Source organism: Pangasianodon hypophthalmus, chromosome 23 (assembly GCF_027358585.1).
Source record: "Pangasianodon hypophthalmus isolate fPanHyp1 chromosome 23, fPanHyp1.pri, whole genome shotgun sequence".
In the NCBI taxonomy this organism is placed as follows: Eukaryota; Metazoa; Chordata; class Actinopteri; order Siluriformes; family Pangasiidae; genus Pangasianodon; species Pangasianodon hypophthalmus.
In genome coordinates, this window is record NC_069732.1 from 9,276,081 (window position 1) to 9,303,593 (window position 27,513).

The 27,513-nt window shown below is 35.8% G+C and overlaps 3 protein-coding genes across 4 annotated transcripts in view; 2 read left to right on the forward strand and 1 right to left on the reverse strand.

Moving 5' to 3' along the window:
* Positions 1–61: 61 nt before the first annotated feature.
* gngt1 (guanine nucleotide binding protein (G protein), gamma transducing activity polypeptide 1) lies at positions 62–1,904 on the reverse strand. Of its 2 annotated transcripts, none has more exons than XM_026930159.3 (3): positions 1,847–1,904; positions 1,620–1,718; positions 62–1,335 (listed from the first exon to the last, which is right to left on the reverse strand). In XM_026930159.3, the coding sequence occupies exons 2-3, from the start codon at positions 1,713–1,715 to the stop codon at positions 1,210–1,212; spliced, it is 222 nt and encodes a 73-aa protein (XP_026785960.1). In that variant the 5' UTR covers positions 1,716–1,718; positions 1,847–1,904; the 3' UTR covers positions 62–1,209. The 2 variants fall into 2 exon arrangements, with proteins under 2 accessions (XP_026785960.1, XP_034154644.1); XM_034298753.2 differs by having other exon boundaries at positions 1,811–1,857.
* A 2,826-nt stretch (positions 1,905–4,730) lies between these two features.
* Positions 4,731–7,965, forward strand: tfpi2 (tissue factor pathway inhibitor 2). The gene is made up of 5 exons (XM_026929404.3): positions 4,731–4,885; positions 5,057–5,227; positions 6,370–6,549; positions 7,118–7,291; positions 7,407–7,965. The coding sequence occupies exons 1-5, from the start codon at positions 4,807–4,809 to the stop codon at positions 7,463–7,465; spliced, it is 663 nt and encodes a 220-aa protein (XP_026785205.3). The 5' UTR covers positions 4,731–4,806; the 3' UTR covers positions 7,466–7,965.
* An 8,409-nt stretch (positions 7,966–16,374) lies between these two features.
* The window catches only part of calcr (calcitonin receptor), a 55,414-nt gene continuing 44,275 nt past the window's right edge, over positions 16,375–27,513 (forward strand). The window contains exon 1 of the mRNA XM_026930171.3: positions 16,375–16,734. The gene's annotated coding sequence lies outside the window, so the exon portion shown is untranslated. The remainder of the gene's footprint in view (positions 16,735–27,513) is intronic.

The following is a 27,513-nucleotide window of genomic DNA, read 5'->3' on the forward strand; positions in this document are numbered from 1 at the left end:
TTTTTTTTTTTTTTTCCCTTGCATGATTTGACTCAAGGAAGACATATGTCATGCATTTGTTAGTAAATATGCTAGTCCTGTTACTGATATGAAGAAACCAGTTATAGTTCCTAAGAGTCTCTAAAACTCTAAATATTGACTGGAATCTTGCATCAGTCTAAAGGTAATTCCCTTCACTCTCAATGACAGGGTGATTTATTCTAGCAATATCATCAGACCTGCAGTAGAATAATCTGTTTTGCTCTTCCATATGTCAGTTTCTGTATAATAACACACAAGGGGTGTGCTGTTACAGGAAAATAAACATTGATGGGATGTGTGCCAAAAGGGGTTACTGTTACCACCCCAAAGTGGATTATTTTCAAATATTGAGTGTTTTACTCATCTTATACCACAGCAATTTTCTTACCATTTCAATTTTTAAAATTTTAATAATGTACATTGTGCTTTTTAATACTTTTTGTAGTTCTATTTAATATTGTGCATCATCCTTACAACTGTAGCAGCTAAAACAGTGATCTGCTCAGCTCGGTTTTTCTCTTCCTTGAAATAAGTAATAAGACAAATAAAATAAACGTCTTCCTACAAAGATCTATACCATATGAACTGTACTATAGGAACTACATCATATTAGAATAAACATTAATGTTAATATAAACCCGTGATTTCAATTACAGACGGTTTTACTGTCAGAGCTTGTATTATAGAAAATTAATCAACATCTTATGACCAATCAAAATTGAGATTTCATAACACTGTGGTATAAGCAAACTTAAGACAAAAAGACAGTATCCAAGTAGGAAATTGCCCCAGAATCTTGTACACTCATTTGCAGCACATATCACACAACCACACAGATAACTGGACATGGCAAAGTGACACTGAAGACATTAAAAGTTTTTTAATAAATATTTCTAAAGGAGCCTCTGTACATTTTGATGTTTAGCCCATCATGCCATGCACCAAAACTGACAATCGCTGCCCAAAAGCATTCTGTTTTATTTCACCACTTCAAAGAGGAATACACAAGAAGATGCGAAAGGGTCCATATCCAAGTCATTTAGAGTATTTTTATTATCTATCCTCAACTGTCATTTCTCTGTTTCGGGCAGCGGAGAAGGTTCTGGCTAAGATTAAAGAGTAGCAGGTGTCCATGTGCAGTACCAGAGTCTAAACTGTAAAAGGAATAGGGCAGTTATTCTGTCCACATTAGCAAATGACACATCCACCCTTTTCCTTGAATGGATTCTTTTCTTCTGGGATTCCTTTGACCAGGGGATCATCATCCATACCACTCTGAATGTATTCCATGACTTCTTCACAACATTTAGACACCTACCAAAATAAATTTAAATTATAATAGATAAGGACTTCATCAAAAATGGAATGTAATAAAATTAAATGACCCAAAATTGCTTTCACAATATTTTAAATACTTTTAAAAGCTTTTAAATAGGTTTTCCAAATGGCCTTCAAGATAAGCAGATATTTTGTTTTTGAATGAGCAGTACATTAGTAGGAAAATATTTGCTGAAATCTATGAATGCTTCACATATACTATTTTGTAAATTATTATTTACTATTTAAACCAGTGAGCTTATGAATAGACAAGTTCTTACCTTTTCCCTTTCCAGTTTCACCTCTTTTTTCAACTGATCTACTTCCATTTTAGCCTTATCCAAGTCCGTGAGATTCTCTACATTTATAACCGGCATTTTCTGTGAGAAAACAAATCAAATGCACATGTTTTATAACAGCATTAAATGCTATGCACTATTGTCAAAGTAAAACTAATAGCAGAAGTATTTACATTCTAGATGAAGTGAGTAATGAAGTCCACACTTACTGCCGCTTACAGTGAGTTCTTTTCCCCCCTGAAGACGGAAAGAGAATCCTTCAGGTGTCTCTCAATCCGGGTTATAAAGTAATCTGTATAAACACTGCAAGCTCATAATCCTATTAAAGCAAACACTCTTATTTTACCATTGCTTTAGATAGCTATTGAATTAAAAAGTGAGTTACTCATTATGTTACTATTTTTTGTTGTCACATAAAATTTTTAAAAATTGCACATAGATTGTACAATTTCTAGAAGTCTGAGATTTACCGGGTTCTCCGGGCCATGATAATATTATGGTAGAAATGTAGGTCAAGGGGACATGGCATTATAAATTGCAATGATAAGCAAGTTAATCTGTGTTTACCCCCAACCTGTCATGCTGAATAACACATTATCATTCTTAATGACAAATGTGTTCCCTCAGGTACTGGTAGAGGGAGATGCACTCTCTGACTACACACATGCACACAACAGCATGATAAAAAGCTATCCTTCTGACATGCTCTAGAATCACAATCAGGGAATGTCAACTTATTCAACCGTTAATAAAGAAAGGCTTTAAAATGGCATATTGGCCCTGTTCCAATCTTGATGACAAGCAGTCAACTTTGGCAATGGGCATGAAATCAAAGGAACGGAATTAAATTAAAGGAATCAGTTAAAGAGATTTCAATCTTATTTCATATTCTTTCACAGTGTATAGATTGACTCACCGTCAAACATCTTGCATCAAAGGCCACAGACACTTTGTAATGAACCCGTCTTTTATACATGCATGTCAAATTTCTGTTGCAGTTGCAACTACTATCAGGGATGTCCGATGTTATCTGAAGAGGAACGGCTTGGGTGTAGATTTTCATTCCAACTGAGCAGAAGTCACACCTGATGGAGTCTGTTGAAAGCCAAGATCGACTCATTCAGGTGTAGCTCCTGCGTGATTGGAATGAAAACCTGCGCCCACACTGGCCCTTTTCGGACAAGATTGGATACCTGTGAACTACTATTAAAGAAGCTAAATAAAAAGGAAATGGAAAAAAAAAAACCACTCAGACAGACTATATTCTGCATGTCTGTATGTTTATTCATTTATTGTTAGTAACCATTTTATCCTTTTCTGGGAGGAACCTGGAGAACCCAGAGGAAACGTACATGGACACAGGGAAACATGGTGGGTAGGGGCTCTGTTTCCTGCTGGTTACTGAGGATAAGGTTAGGGTGTGTGTTAGATTTGGGTATGGTATAGCAGTAATTAGCTACTTTAATAATTATATAAGTGGAAGGTCCTCACAAGCATAGTCATGAGAGGAAAAGGTATGTAAAATTCCTTTTAAACATAAGTGGACTGCATTTGTGTATATAATGGTATCTCAAATACTTGAGAAAAAGTGAAATGCCATTTCATAACTGCATGAGTAATCACTGAAAATGATCCAATAGGTTGCTACACTGCTTATCATGCTGAAACTATGCAAAGAAACCTTTCTCTTCTCAAATCAACAAGTGCACTGAAATATCTCAGGGCAGGTTGACATACACAGTGAAACCAGTATAAAATGCAAATAAAATGCATAGCATTTAAAACATATAACATCAAATGCCTTTAGAAACCTTGGTAATATTTTTTGAATTCTCCTGCATTGCGCCCAGTGTTACTGGGATGGGCTCCGTGTCCACCACGAACCTGACCGGGATAAAGCACTTACTGAGGATGAATGAATAATCTATACATTTTAATTCATCCTACTGAAGTGTATTATATGGCATTGATTTTGATTTTGTGACTGTAGATTTTATCTCTTATTTCATTGGCTTGTTTTATTCTGTTTACTTTTATTTGAGACTTTCATTTTTAATTATATTCTTTATTTACTTTCTTATGATTTTTTTCTTTCTATTTGAGACCATTTCTGATTTTGATTCGCTTTTGTAAATTACCTGCAGAGCCACTATGAAAATGGGACACTAGTATAAAGCTTAATGAATGAATGAATGAATGAATGAATGAATTCACTAATAAATGGATGAATAGTAAATATTTAAAACAATTTTGTGAGCATAATACCAAGCTCTGTACATTCTGATGTTCTCCCATCATGCCATGCACCAAAACTGACAATCGCTGCCCAAAAGCATTCTGTTTTATTTCACCACTTCAAAGAGGAATACACAAGAAGATGCGAAAGGGTCCATATCCAAGTCATTTAGAGTATTTTTATTATCTATCCTCAACTGTCATTTCTCTGTTTCGGGCAGCGGAGAAGGTTCTGGCTAAGATTAAAGAGTAGCAGGTGTCCATGTGCAGTACCAGAGTCTAAACTGTAAAAGGAATAGGGCAGTTATTCTGTCCACATTAGCAAATGACACATCCACCCTTTTCCTTGAATGGATTCTTTTCTTCTGGGATTCCTTTGACCAGGGGATCATCATCCATACCACTCTGAATGTATTCCATGACTTCTTCACAACATTTAGACACCTACCAAAATAAATCTAAAATTATAATAGATAAGGACTTCATCGAAAATGGAATGTAATAAAATAAAATGACACAAAATTGCTTTCACAATATTTTAAATACTTTTAAAAGCTTTTAAATAGGTTTTCCAAATGGCCTTGAAGATAAGCAGATATTTTGTTTGTGAATGAGCAGTACATTAGTATGAATGAATATGACTGCTGAAGTCTACAGAAGGAAGCTGGTCTGTAAACGTGTGGAATTTATAGTACACGGTTTGCACTTAACATCCTCACATCCTTCTCGAAAACTACACAATTCCACTGAAGTAAAATAAGAATAATAGTGAAATAACGTAGGCAGACAGTCTGATATCACTGTGGAGTGATTAGTCAGTGACTTCAGCCCGCCCTTTTATTTCCCACCGGATATCAGTGTGTGTGTATAAATGAAGGAAAGCGCTGCACTTCACACACTTCTCTGCAGACCAGGAGCTCAGACAAGCTGAAAGATGGACAGACGTTTCCTCGGCTGCGTTTTGCTCATAAACTTCATCCAAAGCGCATTCGCTTACAGGCCTCCGACCAGAGGTAAGCTGACATTTAACACCAGGCTTTCTTGTGGTTTGTACAGAGGAAATCACACACACACACACACACACACACTCTCTCTGCACGTGTTTCTCTGCCTTCTGCACAACGCCTTTTCTCTTTCTGGGGATACTATCTGCTCTTTAACAAGATTTCCCTGCATCTTTACAGAAGTCTGCTTTCTGCAAGTGGACGAAGGGCCGTGTGTAGAGGATGTGCCGCGGTTTTACTACAACACCCTGACGCAGCAGTGTGAGGAGTTCAGCTATGGAGGCTGCGAGGGAAACGCCAACAACTTCAGGTCTTACATGGCGTGCCGTAAAACCTGCTACCGGATTCCGAGTAGGTGAACCGAGCACTAGATTCACTGCTTTATCTGTGAAGTTTGTTCAACCCGAACTTGTTCTAGCTGATTTCTAGTTCTCATTAGTTAGATAGCACTTGGGTGGGGTGTTAATCTCCAAGTGCAGGCCATTAATCTAGTTCCTTTGTGTATTTATTTTAGAAAGATGCAGTTACATAGACTGTATACTGCAAGTTTCAGTGCAAAAAGCTTGAAATGCAGGTTTAATGCCAAAGTTTACAAGTAAACAAATTGTGCAAAAGTTTACAAGTAAAAATAAAAGTGCAAGTGTTTACATTTAAGTAAAAAAAAAAAGTGCAAAAGTTACCAAGTGAAAAAATAGTGCAAAAGTTTACAACTTTCCAAAAAAAAAAAGAAAAAGAAAAAAAAAAAAAACAGGTTTAGTGCCAAGTTTCCAGGCTGCAACACCTCTATGCACATCCAAGAAATACAAATTGAAATCCCTGCTGATTAAATGCTATTAACCATTAAAATCATTAGATAAATGGTGGAATATGTTCATGGAAAGGGCTTAGAGGCAGCTGTAAAGGCAAAGGGAGGGCATATAATATCAGACATAAAGGCAGCAAACTGTACTCCTAGCTGGGCATGGTAGCATCAAGTATATGTTTTGTACCTTTAGGTAGTGTCTTTTACCTAGGAAAGTGCATGTGTCATACCTTTTAATCAGCTACAATGTGTTGTAGTCCTTGAGGTCTGCTTATGTACCTTAAATTATCCTTAAAGGTTTACTTGCAAAACATGGACCCTTAATGGTACCACCTCAGTGACAAGGAAAAATACAGTTTATCTTTATTTCTGAGAGTGTAGGGTACAGTATTTACATAGGAGACAATATTTATAAAAAGGAATATGCTATCATTTTAATTTTTAACTACTAATATCTTAACATGCATATTTGGACCATTTTGTTACTTGTGATCTTGAAGGACCATGTGTGAAACCTAACACACTAAATGTCTTGTTTAGTATCAAGTAGAATTCCTTGTTTTCAGACTTTTATCCAAAGTATATGAAAACTTTTGCACACACTGTAATGCAACACAAAGGATGGCTGTTAAAGTTGTACAGATGTATGCAGTAATTTAAAAATGTTTTTTTTTTCTTCTTCTTTTTGCAGAAATTCCCCGAATCTGTCGCCTTCCCATGGAAGAGGGACTATGCTTCGGCATTTCCAGGCGCTATTTTTTCAACATGACCTCCATGCAGTGTGAGGAGTTCTTCTACGGAGGCTGCGGTGGAAATAATAACAACTTCGGAGATCGAAACTCGTGCATGGAATACTGCAGTCCTCTTAAGTGTATGTTAAGTGCAAACGCCTGATTCTGAGTTTTTACCCTCATTCTAACTGATGACCAATTAGGGCAAGAAAGTCTCTTTGGCTGGTGTTCTTCACTTTCATTACAGTTTGCAAGTGTACTGCAGGGTATGCTGCAGGATTAGCTGTTTGATTCATGGAGAAAAATCACTAAGAGGGATACACTGGTTTATGGTTTAAGGACATTGATCAATTTCATTGTAAAATTTCTCCACATTTCACTGGGGTTCTGTGACTTCATAGCTTAACAGAGAACATTTAGTGGATGAAACAAAATGGACAGAAAATCAGTAAATGAAAGGCCTATAAAGGCCAATGTTGGCCATAAATCAGGGCTTCTGATAGCATCTAGAGGCTGTTAAGCCAATTTATAAGTTTAAGAGTCCCATCTATTACAGATTAGCCACTATCCTATAACTAAAGGATATATATAATCCTATATATCCTGTGACTGCTTAATATTTCACAACATGACTCCACTTTTCAGAGTGTAATTAAAAGTGTAATTGTTGCTGCAGGTTATTTTTTTAACTGTTATGTTCTTTTGCAGTTGTCCCTGTGATTTGCCTCGGTGGCATGGACAAAGGAACAGGCAATGCCACTATATCAAGATACTACTACGACTCTACCAGAAAAATATGTAAACCGTTTGACTATACAGGAAGTGGAGGAAACAACAATAATTTTGTCTCCATGAGAGATTGCTGGAAGAATTGTGCTAAAAGTAAGTATGAAAATGTTTAGTACTTAATTTTAAAAAAGATTACTTATGAAATTGGTGTGTGTTTATGAATTATTACAGCATTAATGAACTCAATATTTCAATTGGATCTTTTCAGAAATCAACCCACAGAGACCAAGAGCTCGAACTATAAGAATTCTTCGAAGAAGATTATAATGTATAGTGGGCTTTATTTCTCCAGCAGGATGTGTTTTTATTTCTAACAGGATGTGCTAGTGTAAGCACACATGCTTTCTAATCTCAATATAAAGTGAATTCATTGTACTACGCATGTTCTTTTCAATATTTGATTACAGTATGTAATTTTACATATGCAGATAACAGTTTGTCATGTTACACACACACACACACACACACACACACACACACACACATATATAGTTACAAGTTGTATTTTTGGACTGTGTATTAGAATTATACTGTGAATTTTGATTTGTCTCATGAAATTTCATATCTTTTTGAACTTTTGTAGTATAAATGTAATATTCACAAAAGTGGCATGTTTGTATAATTTTTTTACATATTTTGACATGTTTACATATTTGTTTAATATTTTAATAATTTTGTATTGTGTACATTTTTAAGTAAAATCTTTCAGTTTCTCTGTCATAAGTCTCTGTGGTAGTGTTTAAACACCATATATGTAAAAAAATAAATAAAGTGGTGTATCTGAGAAAACACCACTTTACACATACTCATTATTTTTTATATTGTTAAAAATGAAAATTAAGCTGGGCTTTGAATTAAAAATGCCACAACTTAAATTGTTAAAACATTTACTGCACGGGCATTGTCTGAATAATAAAAAAGAATAATCTAAAACCTTTGATAATATAGCTGCTATCTCATATTAAAAGCAAGCTAAATACTGTAATAAGTACTCCATTTAAGCAATATCATCATACTGTTTTTAATACAGCTGTTATAAAGTGGAAATTAATATGGAGTAACTGACAATTTGGACACGATATGGCCAAACAATATGGCCCAATTTTTGCTCCACAAATAGAAATAGATGCTGAAGAAGCTGCATTTACTGATTGCTCGTCAGCTACCTGACTAGCTAGCTAGCTCACAATGATTTGTACAGTCTCGTTAAAGGTGTATCTGTTGAAATTGGTTTCCCTTCTTCCTTTTTTATCTTTGTGGTATTTTAAGTCAGAAGTTATATTCATGAAAAATGTATTGTTTGCCATGTCTGCTGATGATGTAGCTAACCGTACTGTAGTACGGTTTCAGTGGGACTGTTGCTAGAATTGGAATTTTATGTGGTGAACGCAAACAAGTGCAACAAACAGTGATGCAAACAGTGAGACATCCCAGTGCGGTTATACTAAATATAAGCACTCTTGGAATGCCACACGTCCAATCAAATTAGTGGACCAGAACTAATTGTTATATAAAACTTTTACATTTAAAAGGAGCAACATTTTTCTTTCACTTGACTTGACTGGAGTTGACACATTATCTATACTTTCACATAATTTCTCAGTACTTTTTCCACCCCTGATTTATAACACTTTATTTATGTCTTGTCAGCACTGTGTACGTCATACATGTATCCTGCAGCTTGGGTCCAGGAGAAACGTTATTTCATCTCACTGTGTACTGCACACTGTATATGGCTATAATGACAATAAAAATTTACTTGACTTGGTTCTCATATACAAAATGGCTATTCTTCAGATTTATTTTTAATTATAAACTTGACTTATTATGAAAGTCTTAATAACTGATTATTCAAAATAACCACTTTTAGCCTGGCATTTACTGTGTATGGTATGCTGATTACACTGATTCTGCATTTACATTTAGCAGATTCTTCTGCAAACAGCTGAACTAGCAGTGATACAAAGCATCTAGCAAATCTACACAGATGCTGATTTGTACAAGTGCAGGAATGGTCTATATGGTAAAAAAAAATCAATTTTAATCATGATTACCCAGCATAATTAGACAATTCCTAGCGGACTTGCAGGTATTAGTGCTGTTTTTTATCAAATGCAGTGTTGCTAGTTATATATTATACAGCACTCATACATGTCTGGCTTTTTATTTATAGTCTTGAACAGCTCACATTTACTGAATTTCTAGCTGGGTGAAATTGATGGGTCTCAGGTTACATAATCAAAATATCACATAGAAACGATATTTCATTGTGCCTATTTAGTTCACTGAGTCCAAATCTAATCTAGCTTGAATATGTAAAAGTAAAATAGACCTTGTCATATCTGGCCTTTAGAGACTATAAATGCCATTTAACATCATGTTGGAGGAGTGCATGTAATGGACTGCAATAAGCCATTAATCTCATACTGGCTGCAGCTGTATCAGTGTCTCTGCAGCACCTCCTGGTGTGCTTGTCTGTTTAGACCACAGGTTAGCTAAAGGCTTAGTTGATCATGTGATTGATGGGATAAATATGTTTCTATAACCAAAAGCTATGTCATGTGTCAAGCAAAATTACATGATACATTGGGAATTTAACCCCTTAAATCCAACCTTATTATACTGTTACTAATCTAAAGCATGTTCTTCAGTAAGTACAGTGAAACCAATAGGAAAAGTGTGTAGATATGAGAGAGAGAGAGAGAGAGAGAGAGAGAGGGAGAAATATAGGAATATAAATCTGGACCCTAGATGGGTCCTATGAGTTTAAGGGGTTAAGAGAATTGGTGTCATTCACTGGAGGATACACTTGTTACTCTCAGTCATCACCTTGCATTTTAAGTGGCCTAAACAGCCACAAGGTGGAGTTCTGTGTTCATGCTTTCAGGGAAAATGCCATCTAAAATCTTTTTAGAATAGAGTAGAAGAGATTTTTATTGTCATTGTTTTGAACAGCGAAAGACTGTTTAGCAGCTCACAAGGTTTTGGCATAATGGACAAATACAGATAAAAAATAAAATAAATAGACAAGAAGAGAGGTATTCCAAAAGGTAATATATACAATGGTTAGTGCAAAATATTGTAGTGTACAATGGAGCAAATTAAACAAGAACAAAAGTGCAGAATACAGTATATATAGTGTTGTTGTATACTCTATGAATTTTTCACATCATCCTTCCAAAAGATTTTCTCTTAATTAGTGTGTTTTGATGGTTTTGGTGGAGTGCTCCAAAATGTCCAAAAAAGAGGTCATAGCGTATGATTTAAATCATTTTCATCCTCATCAAACCATTCAGTGAGCCCTCAATTCAATTCTTTTTATTTTAAACGGTAGACACTGTCACAAAGCATCTTAGCAGAAATCTGAATGTAGCTTTCGATTTCTACTGAGCAAACCAGAGGTGACTCCTGAGAAAACATAAGGAAGAAACCTTGAGAGGAACCAGACACAAAAGGGAACACATCCTCTTCTGGGTGACCCCAGACAGTGGGATTATAAATCATTTAAAATGATTGAATTAAACATGGGTCTCTTGGTAGCTAGAATCAAGATCATTTGAAGGTATGTCCAATCTCTTAAATCCATCCTAAACCCATCCATTTCCATTTGATCAAAAGTTAATCAGAACTTCTAACAGCCCACAAACACTTATATTGCATTAGAGGCTTATTGTTTGTCTCTATTTGAAAACGAATGGGGGCGTCATCATTGTGGAAGAGAGCACTCCCTTCAGGATAGAAAAGTTTCATCATAGGATAAAGGTGATCAGTCAGAAGAACGTTGTATTGATTGGTCACAAAACAGCAAATATAAATTCCCCCCACAGCATAACAGAGCTGTTTTTTTCCCCCTTTAATTTGTCTTTCGTTTGTAACTCCCACACAGAAAATCTTTACAATCCCTTTTGTGATTATTTTGAAAAATATGATTATTATTATTTTGAAACAGCCATACGCAGAATCAGACAGAGAAACATCTATCTGAAATCGTTTGCAGCATTCTACAAGCAATCTCTAAAAGGTTAATGGTTTTATATTAAAAAGAGATTTGGCAGCTCTCAAATGGTTTGGCAGGTAAACACATTGGCACAATCTAATTTGCAGCGAAAATGCTGTTTTATATGTGGCTGCTGGTAGGTGGCAGTACACTTCCCCTGAGATCTATACACTGCTGACTGCATATTCCCTGCAATGAGACTTTCAAAGTCGAGACATCAGAAAGGCAATGAGCTTCTAATAAATAATCAATACAATATGAGTTTGTGCTGCTGTTAGAAGTTTTCCTGTGATCTGTGATTAAGCTTTTATGAGAAGGAAACGGATGGATTTATGCGAGGAGATTCCTGCTACCAGGAGACCCTGGTTTGACTCAATCATTTGAAATCAAGTGGAACTGACTGACTGGTTTCAAAATGAATGTTAAAGCTGATGACTTTTTCATTTTGCTAGAAGAAAGAAGATATTTTATACTACAAAACAGAAGAGTAAGCAATTTTAACCATATCCAACAGGTGATTATTCTGACCCACCAGCTCTCTCATCATCACTGCAGTTTTGTTTCAACATCATTGCCTTTCTATACACAGTCCTTGATTTTGTTGACATCAGAAAAGCAACTTTATAAATGGGAGTGGACCAGAGGACAGCATGGCCTGTCTCTACTTGCCAAGTTTATACATGCCAAGTTTTCTTTCACTAGACATGAAAAAGGGCAGAAATGGATGTTTAAGGGTTGTAAATCATTTTAGATGTTAAGGAAATGAAAAGGGACTGTGTAACGTAGGTCTGAATAAATATGTGCATGTGGAACACAATACGGTAGCACAATATAGAAAAATCGCATATATTTAGAAGTGATTATGTAAGTAATATGTGATAAACAGGTCCTGAAATTGCACATTTGAATTCAAGTAAACAAATGTGACTTCATAATATATAATAACCTAATATATGACTTGCTTAAAACCCACATTTGTAAAACACATCGTGTGATTATTCACATGTGAAATTCATGTGACCTTTCTGTAATAGACTGATTGTTGCCATGACCTTTTGTTAGCCTTAATTTTATTCAGTCTTGTAAACTGTGTTGCACTGACTAGGATACGGTACATTGCTTAGAGGAAATAAGAAGAAAATCCATATAGAGAGTCTAAGAGGAAAAATTGGGCAAAGCAAAAGACTTCAAGTTAAATCAGCTCAGCATTTAGTGTATTTAACTTCAAATTTTAAATTAAATTCACTCACGTTTTCATTACTCATTACTTAATCTTTTTAAGGAAACTGGATTCCTCAAATTTTTTAAAAAGTAAATTCAACCTATCTGGACTTGCAGTACAGTTCCATATAGAAATGCAACACAATCACTACTTTTCAGTTTATATTTATGAGATCCACATAACATTTGATTTTTGTCATATGATAATACAAGCCAGTGATTTGAAAATTATCTCCCAGAGGGTCACAGAGTTTGTCAGACAAATTTGTAATGGAGGGAGACACTCAATACTAATGGCATTAACATCATTCAATAGGGGCCTGTGTTTGCTTACGAAACAGGTAGGATGTGACCTCTTTTCACATTGGATAACATGCTGGCTATGTAAAAAAGCCTGATTGGCTCTCTTTGGATGGAGGATGTATTGGTCTAACAGCATTCAGTCATGAGACACTAGGTGATTTTATGAGATATGGTAAGGGCAGCTTGCCTTTGTGTTGCCTGCTGTGGCTAACCTTTAGCTCAGGTGAGTGTGCCCTTTGCAAAACATCACGTTAAGGATGTGTGACAGATTAGCACATCCAATTATTCTGCTTATAGCACTTATCAGATGCACACAAACCATGACACATTTGTTCAAATGAGAAAATTTAGATAAAACTTGAAAGTATAAAATACCATCTGTAACACATCAAGCGTGAAGTTATTTTTGAAGATGGAAAGAAAGATATATGTGTATTCTGTCAAGATAAATCAAGATATTTTTCTATCATGCTGCATTTTACCACCAAACAGATGGTGAGAGTGTGTTGAAACCAGGTCATTTTAATGGGCCATAAATATGCATCATGGCACCTATCACCTACCTGTAAATCTGTATGTATACATGGATGCACATGCATGACGGATGGATGAAGGAGAGAGGTTCTTTTTGGTGTGTGGGATTGTTTTTTCTGTAAAAGTCATGATTATTTAACATTTTCATTTGCTGATAGAACAGGAAAGCAACCTGATTTTTATAGAGGCAGTTCAATATTTGTCCCCTCACTAAAACAAGACATTTCAAATCCTGTGATACACATATTTCCTATTCCTATTTTTTCAGACAGATTTCTTAGGTTCCAAGGTTCAGAATAGTCCAATGGACATTCAAAGCTATCCCAGTGGTCAATAATTCCAAAATCCAAGATTTTACCTTTCCAAATGCTATATTAAACTCAAATTCATGTCTATCTTTGATAAATGTGTAGTAATATCTACCAAGTAACATCTTACAATACATTTTCAATAAAGCAGTATTCATTTATTTAATGTTTTTGTATGAATTTATCATGAACTTATTTCTACTGATACAGCAATTCACCTCTTCATTCGCTATTTTAATCATAACCACAGCCCACACACATACGTAATATACTATGTAATTTGTGTCTGAATTACAAAAAACTTTCTTGGCTAACAAGACACTGATATAATTAATCTAATGTGTGTGCAAGCCCCAATCACACAGACAAAACTATGCACCTGGCAACACTGCTATTGGCTTCCTAAATGGTGAAGCATAATCATAATAACATTTACAGAAATCTGCTCTGATGCATTTTTGGCAATGGTACTCTGGTAAACATAATTTATATTCATAAATATAGAGTGGCAAGTGTGTGGCAGAATTGTCTTTATCCGCCACATCAGGGAGCGTCCGATAACTGGATTCTACATTTCCTGGTTCTGCATTTCCTGGCTAGGACCAAAAAATAGTTTTACTGAATCTAAATAACTAACTACCTAACTACCTAACTAACTAACTAATTACTTAAATACTACCTACCTACCTACCTAGCTACCTAGATAAATAAGTAAATAAACAAATAAATAAACAAACAAACAAATAAATACATAAATATAAAAAATCTGAAAATGTGACAGTAATTAAAGTGAAGGAAACATTATATCCATGATTATTTTCTATTTCGATTATCTTGCTCTAACCTTACTCATTTGTGCCATGTTTTTTTTTTTTGTTTGTTTGTTTGTTTGTTTTTATGTTTTTTTTTTTAAATCCGATTGTGGGATTTTAGACAAAGAGCTTTTCATGTGCTCTAACTTTGATTAAGTGTAATATCAAGCAAATTAATGCCACAGATAAATATTTCCCTGAGCAGGCTTAAGTCATGATTTAGTCTTTATGCTTCTTTTTCATAATCTTTGGGAGGCTCCATTCAAATGCTGGCATTAATTTCCTTCCTATCACACTCAGTGTTATGAAAACTCAAAATTAAGTGTCAGAAATACTGGGATTTCCTGCTAATGGCACATTTTCAGTCTAGTTATATTTCATATATTTATTTCAAACTCAGCCGAGATATTGATGAGAATACTGATTAAAAACTCTAATAATAAATGTAATAACCGGCACATCAGACGATATAATGCAATGCACCAGATAATCAGAGGATCTGGATGTTATAAGGGCTATTATCACTATGTGCTGTATTCCAGGTTACACATTAACCCATGGATGGACACAGGTATTACAATCAGAAAGGCTGTGACATTTAATCATGTTTCTGGTGCACCATGAAAGGGTAAGAGTATGCACTGTTGTAATTATGGGACTGAAGTCATTTCAGGTGGAAAATCCAATGCAGTCTTGAAAATTCTTTAAATCTGTCAGAATGGTTTTTCACCGTCAAATAATTACACCCAAAGACCTTATACTCCTCATAAGAATCCTTTAAGATTTTTGGAACTTTTTGTTTTAGTTCAGAGAAAATATATGCATAACCTTAGGAAAAAAATGAATGACATCTAAGTTATTTTTTATAAGACATCTAGTATTTATATTCACAGATGGCCCTTGATTATCACAAGTCACAGAAATGTTCATATATTGTATGTTAAAATATTAACAGCAAGAAGCCAAATGTTATCATTTCAATATCCCTTAATAACTTGTATGCTCATTCTTTGTGAGATGTCAAGAAGAACCTTTGCCCATTCTTTTCTCTTTTTATCTCTGTCAGATGTCACACCCTGCCTTCTTCACATCAGGCCTGGAGAACAAGACCCACTTCTGTTCATTTTGCTTTGGGGAGCATTGCGGCCTCACAGCTCCAGGGTCCCTGGTTCCATCCTGAGCTCGGCTTAGTGTCTGTGTGGAGTTTCTGTGCATGTTCTCCCATGTCGCATGGGTTTCCTCCAGGTACTCCGGTTTCCTCTCACCTCCCAAAAACATGCCAGTAGGTGGTTATGAATGTGGGTATGCACAGTGTCATCCATGGGTTGTTCCAGTGCTCCCAGTATAGGTTCTGGATCCACCACCACCCTGACCAGGATGAAGATGAATGAACTGAGTAGAATTTAGTTTTGCAGAAAATTGTAAAGGTTGCACTCAGATGTAGTTATATATTGTCTTTTGTCTCCTGAAACCTTGTTTGCCACTCACAGCAAACATGCCTTGAACAACACGTTTTACTTTTTTTTTTGAGTCCCTCTGTGTTATTCAGCATGTTCTCTCACTTGTGATGAGCTATTGTTTCTCACTCATGCGTTTTAATTGACTCTTGATCGTTTTTTTCTGCCAGGATTTGCTCTTTTTTTTTTCTAAATGTTTGGACCTCTGACAGGTTTATGCGCCAGACCCTCCGCCCCCTGACACTCTTCATGGCGCACGGCGGCTCTGCGCGTTTCCTTAAAGTGACGAGGAGCTCTGTGGCGATCACCTGGGTTGCCAGATTGCAACCGCAGTAATCCCACTCTGTATTACTTTATTTTCTAATCCAGCTTCCTTTGAGCTGGTATATAAATTGGGTTGATTTGGTTACTCCTGAATTGTGCCTTTTGGATAAATGATACTATTATAATATTATTATTATGGCTAGTATGGCGAACTAGGCGTTTTATGAAACGTGATTGGGAGGGGTAAAACAAGCCGTTCTGGCAACCCGGGTGTATCAGCTGTGAGTCCGGGAGAAGCGAGGAGCGCTCGTGGAAACGGCTGGCAGTTAGACGCGCTTGGACTACCGGCAGCTCAGCTGAAACGACGGTACCCACCTCTGCGTCTTCATCACAGCGCTCATTAAAAAGTGCACATCCATCATTGAAACACTGCCATTTTTTTTACACCAGCGCTTTAATTGTTTTCAAATTAAGTGGATATGATTTTTAGGAGAAGTAAACAAGAGATAAATAAGGTAAGAGAGTGAAGCATCACCGTGCGTCCTCGACAACTTAGTGCGCTTTAGGATGGAATTCAGTGGTTTACCTTCAGGACATCAGAACTGAGCACAACGAGGACTTCACCTTTTCCCCTGCAACGGTAAGACTTCACACCACCCTGTCACTTCAGCCTAATGGGTTTCTCATGGTATCTACTGGATGTTCAGTTGTTCAGTTAGAATATCATGTTGCATATCTTTTTCACTCCAGTGGACTTGAGAGTTGACCTGTGGTTGGAGTTAGTTGTTGAGTGCAGGTTGCAGAAATCAGCCACTGATGACGCCTTAAACCCTGCACTAAGTAGCATATCCAAATATTACACTACCTGACATAAATATTGCTGGTTTGTATCTAATTTTTCTAAACAGAAAGCCATCAACAAGCACTGTTCGTCTACTCGTGAACACTTGAATTAGCCCTGAGTTTATGATGATGATAAAAAGTCTTATTTGTTGCATGTGCCCATTCAATTGACTATATGAAGGAATCATCCTGTTCTGTGAAAGAAAGCAAATTTCCTCCAGGCTATTTTTGAATTAACATTATAACTCATGCATAACAGCACTTCAGTAAGCTATTTCTACATCCTGCATTGCAATGCAGTGTAAAGGCATAAAGACATATTTAATCAGGAGAAGCAGCCACTTATGCATTCTTTATAGAGCAGTGCTCTGCTATCTCTGCTTCAGTGCTGGAAGTACTGTAGACTCACACATAACCCAGAAATACAGATAGAAATTATACAGGCATGAAAAAGGAACCATTGCAAAATTCGATACTATGAACCATGCCTTCATGCCTGACCAAAACAAAAAGAAATTTAAATTTCTCTGGTTAAAGCCTATTGTGTTTAAATGTCTTTTTTTTTCCTCCGGATAATGAATTTCAAGAATTAAACACACAATAGTACATTCATGGTACAGAGTGATCCCAAGATTGTTTTTAGTTTAGAGAGATAAATCTCGGTCTTCTTTGTATAAACTACATGGAAATGCATTTAAGCTTGGTCTGAGAGAGATGCACAGAAAGAACGGCGAGGAGTCTTGCCCCCGGAGCAGATGCTTGTCATGCTCTTAAAACATTTTTACAATGCGACTTAGACACATTAATCACCAGTTTGTCTGTTTCCATTGCATCCTGCCACACCATTACAGAGATAAGATAGAGAGCATACCAAACGTAAGTACCACTCCAGCTCGGTGTCACAAGACCTAGAAAGATCCTGGGCACTAGAGTAGAAAAAAAATAAATATTGTAAGAACATTGCTCAGTGATATTCCTCAGTCTGCTTGGGTAAAAGTCATTCACTTGCTGTGCTTCAATCCTAATCGAGATAATGACCCAATGTATGTTTTATTCATCGGTGTGTGTACAGTTTGCTCCTGTGTCTTATCCAATTTCAGCGTGCCCGCACAACTTACTTCTTGCTGTCGAGGTGATTTACCAAGAATGATACTTGCCCAAGACCTAAAAGGTTTTTTTGTAAATGATCAGCCAGACTGCTGCAGAATCACATTCCTCTTAACTACATATCGTTCCTATTAGTTTCACTGTAGTTACTGAATAATTCATACAGTTACTGAGTAATATGCTTTAAGATGAATTACTGAATAATAAACTGGGACTTGAAGGGGTTGAAGTTTGCATTATGAGCTTTACCAACCATAAATACAATAGATTTGTATTTATTTGGCTAGAAAATATGAGGCATACTTATTTGATGTACAGCCAACAATATGATAATTAAATTCAAAGAATTGTACTCAGGATTTTCCTAAAGTGGTATCATATGCGTAGTCGATACACTAAATATTGAATCTATGTATACTGGAGGTCAGAATGTAAATGTCATGATGACTATTGTGTGTGACGTAATGAACTTTTATATGAAATTTCAAATGAGCTGGCTGTTTATGTCATCTATACCGAACATGAGGTATCAATAGGTGGAGCTACGATACAGTCATACAGTCATATGCTGTGAGATGCACTGTGCTGTTGGCAGTTCTTCATTTCAGTTTAGCATTTCACAAGCGTTTCAGTTTAGATGGAGAGTCAGTTTAGCATTTCTTACAACTTCATTGCTTCACTGCTCTCAAATTCTATACACTCCTTATATATATATATATATATATATATATATATATATAATATCTGCAATTACAAGTCTGATTTAAATATAATTTGAAAATGCAGGTCACCAACGTAGATAACCTCATGTGAAAGTCTGTGATTGTTCTCCTCATTTATGTAACCTCATTTAGTTTTTCAAATGACGCATTTGCACTATTCTGATAAAAGCACTTATCTCCATTAGCACTTAGATCTGAATGCATGTTTTTTTTTCTGTTTTTTGTTTGTTTTGTTTTTAAATTTTCATTGTCTGATTGATGATGCCTTATCTATGAGAGTACTGTAATGTGAATAGGATGTTTTAATATGAGTTTGTGTGTGCTTACTTTTTATTACTTGCCTGTTTGCCTTAGTATTGATTCTTGTTCAATACCTGTTCCTGGTGTGAATTTGATGTAATGGTGAAGAGAGTTAGAGAGCAAGAGAGAAGAACACGAGTTCTGCAGTCATCAGTTAAATTTCATAACACACAGTACAAGGTTGGATCACTTCTAAAAGTGTGATTTTAACGGGCTGCTGTGTTCATGACTTTCTCGTAGTCTTTGTTGTCCGTTTATTTCCCGCAATGTGATGTCAGTTGATAGGTGTTTAATTGAACACTCTTTATAGAACCGAGGTTCCATTTTCGCTCTTTCTGGACTGCTAATACACAGGCTTCACATGCTTGCACACAGGCAGGTGTGATTTTGTTGCTTAATTCTTTCTCTCAGTGTAATGCATGACATAGGCTTGTGTATTCAAGTTAGCACTGCAAGTGTCATTGTCACTAAAAGATTGCTTTTGCTCTTGTAATAAGGATGAAGTGATTGCTGTTGCTTTTTAAAGTATTTTACACAAATTATGCTCTACGCTAAGAAGTATATTTAAGTCTGAAGTCAGTTTGATGGAGAGAAGGGGAGAATAAGTGGGGATGCAATTCAATACAATGTCTATGACAGACACTTGGTGACATTCTCTTTTTTTAGTGTTTTGTCCTAATGTTTTTTTTTCCTGTGCAGATTTATTCATCATACCAACCATTTGTGCCTATTGACTTTCAAAATAGCACCTGCCTTTGTACTGTCAGATTTTTGTGCATTGTGTAATAGTCTCTATTAAATGTCCATGATGGACTGAATTGATTTGCATTGCTTGACGGTTGTTTTAAACCTTTGACTGGCAGAGGAGTTTGGATGATACAATCTTTTAAATAACAAGCATCCACAGTATATGACATATTTTAACAGTATTTGACACTTTTAAATAGGCTGTTATAATTGAAAGTAATACAAAAAACGGTTGGTTATGTTGATAATATGTTGTGTGAAAATGTCCATTTTACATTCCTTAAAAATGAAAAAAAGAATTTTTTTTTACATTTATTAATGTTTTACATTTATTAAAGTTAAATTTGATAAGTGTAGGGATTTTTCCTTATTTTTTATACTACAGGATTTAAAAGAAAATTTACTGCAGAATCTCCTCTGAGTACATTAATATTTTAAATATGGATGTTAAACAGTTACATTTTGGCTGAGGATTTCACTTCATGTAAGGAATAAAACATGACGGAGAATGTTATAAGAATTTAATCACTGACGGATGTGTGATGCCTTTACCAAGCAGAAGGTGTGTTATATTATTTCCAATAATAGAATGTCTCAAAATGATTTATTACTCTTATACCACAGCAATTTGTCAATGAGTACAATTGTTTATAGTTTTAATAGTATTTAATGTAGTGGATAGTTCTAAATACAAGTTTACATACATTACATTACACATACATTATAGCATTATATAACCTCTCTATTTTTCTCTCTATTGAAGTTAATAAGACAAAAATTGCAGCTTGTCATGTTACTGAGAAAGTGCAAAGCCTTCCGTTATGAAGACTATCCCAAGGTGGAAAACTAATGGTTTCAAAGCGCTGACACTGGCGACTTCTTCAAAAAATGTTAAACAAACGTCTCCATGCAGAAAGCTTCACCATGTAAGCATCTTGAATGGGATATTGTTGGAGAAAGTTAGTTAAATATTAAAACTGTATGCAAAATTATACAATAGAAAATGAATAAATCATTAAATGAATTATATTTTAAAACAGTTCCATGTAAATAGAAACACCACCCTAGAAAACTGTATAAGCACAGAAGATAAAATAATTTAAGTTCATATTTTAACCTATATTTAACTTAGTTCCTTCTTAGTTTATTCACAATTCACATTTGTTTCATAAAACAATGTCTTACGCAGCCATGTGGGCTCCAGACACATCATGACATTTCTGAAAGAGTCTTTTCATTTCATAACGTTTATCGTAAATCTCTCAAAAACACTCCGTTCCTGTGATGTCATATCCATAACATTCATCTGTAATATACACATGACCATCTTATTTCTGAATATCGATCTGCATTTTCCCTGAAAGGTCACATGACAAATATGCAAGCCATCTCACTGATGCTGAGCTTGTGCAGGCTAAGTCAATGTGAGTTCAAATGTCTCATCCATAATGCTGGAATTGGCCTTCATTACAGGGAGGAAATCAATAACATGTTGAAGTATGTGTCATTTTGATAAGAATCATGCTTTGCAACATCTCCCCTTTAAATGCTGTTTTAAATATCTGCTATGTTACAATACAGTAAACTGTATTGCGTTAAATATTTTTTGCCTAAATCTAAATCAGATCATTGATTTCTATTTCCAGTCCTGGCAGCCCATTGCCCTACATTAGTTCCATGTGTTTCCTTCTCTAATGCACCTCATTCATCTCATCAATTTCCAAGCACTGAAGAGCTGATTTAAAACCATGGATCTAAATGTGTCACAAAAAAGCCAAACAAAATGACAAAATTGTTTTCATGCACTGCTTCTGAACGTGTGAAACTGCCTTCAGTCATTTTACTTAGTGTAATAATTTTTTTACTTCAGATATAAACTTTCATGTTAGCTTATTCCCTTCCTTTTTTCCCCCCAAATTCTTTTCTGCACTCTACATTCCTCATGTTAAAATGGAAGGCTTTTAAAGTTGTGTGCAGAGCCACTAAAAATCACAATGTCCTTTTTTTTATAACGAATGTCCAGAGGTTCACAAGGTAATTATAACATGGCCTTTATTAGCCACCGTAAAAATGAAGGCTCTCTCTCCCGCTCTTTCTCTCTCTCTCTCTCACTTTCTCTCTCTCTCTCTCTCTCTGTAGTTCTCACTCCCTCTCTCACGGCCTCTTTCTCTCGCTTTCTCACTCTCTGTCCCTCTTTCTGTCTCTCACTTTCTCTCTCACTTTCTTTCTCCTGCTCTATTTTCTCCCTCTTTTCTCCCTCTTTCCCTCTCTTTATTTGTCTCTCTCTCCCACTTTCTCTCTCTCTCATGTAATAAAATTCAAAATGCACACATGGACCTTTAATCAGCAATTTATTTTAAATGGTGAAGCCATCATTACTGACAGCTGTGCGCAGTAGTAAAGGGTTATGGATTCATTACTCATTAAGAATATTGTGATTATTTTCTGTGTTTGTGTTATGAGGCGTACCATCATCTTGATATGCTCTGCATTGAGCATCTGTGGAACTTGAGCATTGCTTTGTGTTTAGTTTTTTAGGTCTCTGTGGATATAGATGCACATTATGTGTAAGATTTATTACCATCTGTGTCTTCATTCCAGCCAAGCACTGAGGTGATTATTATTGGAAAAAGGTGCGCAATTTGAATTCAAAGTGTTATTTTCAGTTGTCTATTGTTGCATTGTTTTCATATCAGTCATTTAGAATATTATTTCAAGGTTACAACGGGGAAGTTCAACTTCACAGTGTGCTTAATATAAAGTTCACACTGAGAGAAGCATCTTTTATTAATTTAAAATGAAATTATCAGAGTGGAACATTGCAATGTTGAAAAAGAGAGACAGGAAGCAAGAGTTAGACAGAGATAGATAGATGCTGCCTCTCAATGCATGCTGTAATTGGAAGCACACCCAAAAAGAATGTGTGCGTGTTTTTTCTGGACTTTGAAAACAGCTTTTCAAAGGGTTGAATTATATGCCATTGTAGGATTAACATAGTATGGGGATGCTCTCACTGAGTCATATATATGTCAACTCCAGATCTACCCTTTTACCTGCTGCCTTTCTCGTCAGCTTTCTCTAGGAACACTGTGCATACTTTCACTGTGGTCTGTTTTCTATGAAACATCACACATACCTGAATTTGAGCTACAAAGGTATTTCTGTATTCAAATGTATGTAAATCTCTATCTAACCCAAGGAAAATGAAGCTTGGACAACATGTTCAAATATTTAACTTATTCACACGTGTTCTCAGGGTGAAAATCTGAGGCTACCATTTTCAATTTTGTGCCAAGTGTAACTTCTAAATGCCAAAGCACTGACACATCTTTGGGGAAGTTGCTGTCTTTTATGTGGTCAGCACAACTTTTCCTGGCTTCTGATGTATCCTTGGAAAAGTGTGGAAAAAGAGTTTTTTATTCGTGAATAATGTTACTGCCCATAGGTTACAAAATGATTAATTACCAAAATATAAAATGAAATTTGCAATCAAAAGAGGAAAATATGCATATTCGTTGAGTTGTATGAGAATAAATTTTCTTCCAACAAAAATGTCTTCAGCCGCTTTAACCCCTTCAACTTCCAGATGCTGTGTAGACTTCCTCACTCTCGTAACATTCCTCATTCTTGTAACTACATAAGTTTTCTTTTAGTAGTGCTGAATAAGTCAAAGCTGTCACTGGATATTATGATGTACTGAAATAAAAAAAAAAACAACAACTTGGCCACAGAATTGAAACTGAAATTTACAAAAACCTAAACCCTAAATTTTAAAATTTCTACTACTACTACTAATAATAATAATAACGATTTTAGTTCAGTGAATCTAGACATTTAGAAATTGGAAAAAAAATCATCACTTGGTCTTTTCCCAATCTTTGGCTTGCTATTTTGGTGAGCCTGTGTCCGCTGTAGCATTAGATTCCTGTTCTTGGCTGAAAGGAGTGGAACCCAGTGTGTTCTTCTGCTGTTGTAGCCCCTCTGCCTCAGGGTGGCTGTGCATTCTGAGATGCTTTTCTGCTAACCATGGTTGTAAAGAGTGATTATTTGAGTTGCTTTAGCCTTCCTGTCAGCTTGAACCAGTCTGGTGATTCTTCTCTGACCTCTCTCATTGACAAGGTATTTCCACCCATAGAACTGCAGCTCACTGGATGTTTTTGTTTTTCACATCATTCTGTGCAAACTTTAGAGAATGTCGTCCGTGAAAATCCCAGGAGGTCAGCAGTTTCTGAAATGCTTTTCTTCATTCAGCTATATATTGCAATAACTTTTAATAATAAATTTTAATAAACCCTGTCAGGGTTTTAATAAAACCAGTCAGGTTTAGAATGTGATAAACCAGTCAAGCCCATGTGTAAACTCTCTGCAAATCCGTGTGCTGACCTTTCGGCCCCAGTGAATAAAATATAGAGATAAAAGGAAATTACGTAATGGATGTTATGTGACTAGTTTGGCCTGTCAGGTTGTGAGTGTTATCCAAGTTGTAATGAAGAAAGTACTCCAAACTCATGGCTGTATGATCAATATTTCACTGTTCATACATGTCAGGACTCTGGCTGCCCTCCAAAGAGAAGCCGTTGGAAGAGTGAACTGGAAACTTCTCCTTGGCCTTAGATTAAACCCACTTTATTTACCTTTAATGACACATTCTTTAGCCGTTCTGCAGCTCCTCTGGAGCACTTAGCATGTTTTACTCCTCAACATAGTGATTGTGGGTCGGTGATGTTGTCTTGATGAATGTGAGTTTCGGACAGAGTAGAAGAAGGAAACTGTTTGCCTGTTTTGGTCATAGCTGCTTGCAAATGAAACCAAGCATGAAAGTGATTCAGAACTGCAGAAATGAACAGTGTGTGTGGATGCTGTGAGTGAACACAAAGAAGAGCAAAAATGTATTCTTTTATTAGTGTAATTAATGAGGTGGGCTATTTGGTTTATGAGAGCCCTTACAGTGTTACGTGACTCTCTCTTGTGCCAATGCAGCTGGACTCTCGATTCTCGAACATTGGAACTAGATACACGAGACATTGTTCTTTTACAGCCTTAAGCAGAAGACCATTTTGGATAGCTTTCCTGCTTGTATTTGTTTTGCTCTGTGAGTTTTGTAATAAACAAAGCTGTTCAGTTTGTTTCTAGAATCAGTGTTCATTTGTGGTTTCCTGATTATGTCATTAACTTCGCTGTGATATAGTACAAATATGATGATTTATAGATCAGCAATTATGTCTGTTATTGTAGAGCTTTCTTCCCTGCAGAGTGAAGGCACATAAACATAATAGCTACATAGATAGTTAATCCTCAACGTTGGGGTTAGAATATATTGCAACAAGATGCTGGATTAGTTTTTGCGATACTGGCTCACAGTGCATCGCTTTTTTTACGTTACGGAAATGGAACTGAATATGTGATAGTATTTAGGGAGCCTTTTCCTGTCCTAAATACCTTTAAAATGTACTTTATGCACATTTATTTTTTCACATATTGATGGACTGGGTCTGTTAAAGATATCCTCTGTATGACTTCCAGGCTTTCAGTTATTTTTAGCTGGATTGTTTTCACAGTAGATAAGGACATCAGCATTTTGGTTCAGTGTTAAAGTTAATTTTTAGATAGAGTTGTAGTCACCTAGGCTATTGTTTTAGCAGCATGTCATGGGCCATCATAATTGCTAGCTAATTGCTACTAAAGTAAGATAGTAGTTTGAGGTTTTGTTTATACTGGTGTACTAAGATGACAGCTGCTATAGATAACACACAGTTTCATACAGTTTTTTGGTGCACTATTAGCCTTGTTGACTCAGCCAGCTTAATTTGCTAAGCTAACAGTAGCTATGTCTGCTGATAATGCAGTTATGTAAACAGCAAGCTCTCCAGCTCTGTTGCTAGCTAGCATACTACTGTCTTACATCAACACCCCTGACAATTAGCTTGTAAAACAGTGATAGTCTATTATGTGAGATAAAAGTGCTAAAATTATATGTAAATTGGTTTTAAGTTCAACTGATTTTCACAAAATTTGCATTTATACAGTGCCATACATATCTGCAGTGGGATAATGTAAATGTACAGTGGGACAGAAATGATCATAAACCAAGACCTACCTGTCAGATATATATATATATATATATATATATATATATATATTTATATATATATGCATGTGTGTATATACTGTATAAATATATATATACACACACACACACACACACATGCATATACTACTACTATCTACTAACATTTAATAAAACAACTATAACCTAATAACAATAAATCATAGAGTAGAGATTCCTAGAGCTTATAACAGCAACAGCAATAACATGACTGCGTAAAGTCAACGTTGTATAAGCTTCACGTAAAAAAAGCTTTACAGCAACACATTCATCAAATGAATCAAGTAACATAACATTAGTTAAAGATAACAAGACAAATGCCAGAGGCTTAGTTTAGTAGTCTAAATTATAAACTACCTGTCAGAGTAAGTAAATGGAACTCAATTTAAAATCCAACTAAAAATTCCAATCTCAGATGACCTACCAAACATTAAGATTGTTAGCCAAGTTGAAGTTTAGTTAAAGAGGCGCTAAACAGTAATAAAGAGTAAACTCATCCTTGCCTATCTGCGTTGACTTCTGTAATTGTGTCAGTGATTCTTACATGCAAATACTACAGAGTGTGCCAGAACTTTCATTCGAATCTCTGTGGACTCATTGGATTGTCCCAACCAAGATGGCAGTGTAAGTCTCAGCTTGAAGTGGCAGGTTTCATATGTCTTTTATAGCAATGATATTGTAGATCCCATGGAGTGCACTAGATTCCCAATTTGAGAACACCGTTTGAGATGTTACTTTTAGGACATATACTTTCTATGTTTTCTATTTAATTATACCACAGTCCTGTTGAATGCTCAATTCTGATTGGTCAGAGGATGCTGATTAATATTCCAGGAGCATGGCTCTGACAGTAGTTCCGGCAGTTATACTGTTATACTTCAGGATTGATCAACTTGTCCTGTCAAACCACCATGTCTATAATAGCACACACATTCTGGTTTTATTCCTTAAACATTAAACATTGATTTATTAATTTATTAAGACATTAAAAGTTTAGGAAATGACAAACAGTACATTTACAATTAAAACAGTACCTGAAAACTTAAAAAGTACAGCCTCTCACTCCTTTAAAAAGTAAGGAGCAATCCCCTGCTATTGTTGAATTGATTTTATCCAGTGACATGCTTTCACTTTTAAAATCAATATAGCAAAATTTACTCAGAAGCTTTCCACACGTACAGTGATAGCGTGATTAGACTCATTGTGTGTAAGGGGTTGAAAGAGTGGAATGGGCCAGCTGAGAGGCTGAGATGGAGTGAACAGCTCCAGCCAAGCATTAAATGCAGTGCAAGCGAGCTGATGCATGAGAGGCAGCCGAACACTGTTTTGTTCCTCGGGAGCCCCGCCAGCACTTTCTTTTTTCCGCCTAGATGGTGATGGTCAAAAAACGTCCTCTTGGCTGTGCCGCACATGTCTGACAGCTATGTCTGGCCGTTTTCATAACAAATGTACTCATGCAGCTGTTTTCTTTGTGACATTTAAAAGAAAGTCGCAAGCAACATTAAGACTGCTGCAGGATTAAATAGTACAGTAAATGTGTACCGCATTATATTAGGCAAATATAAACCTCCCAAACCTCTTAGACATCTTGTTT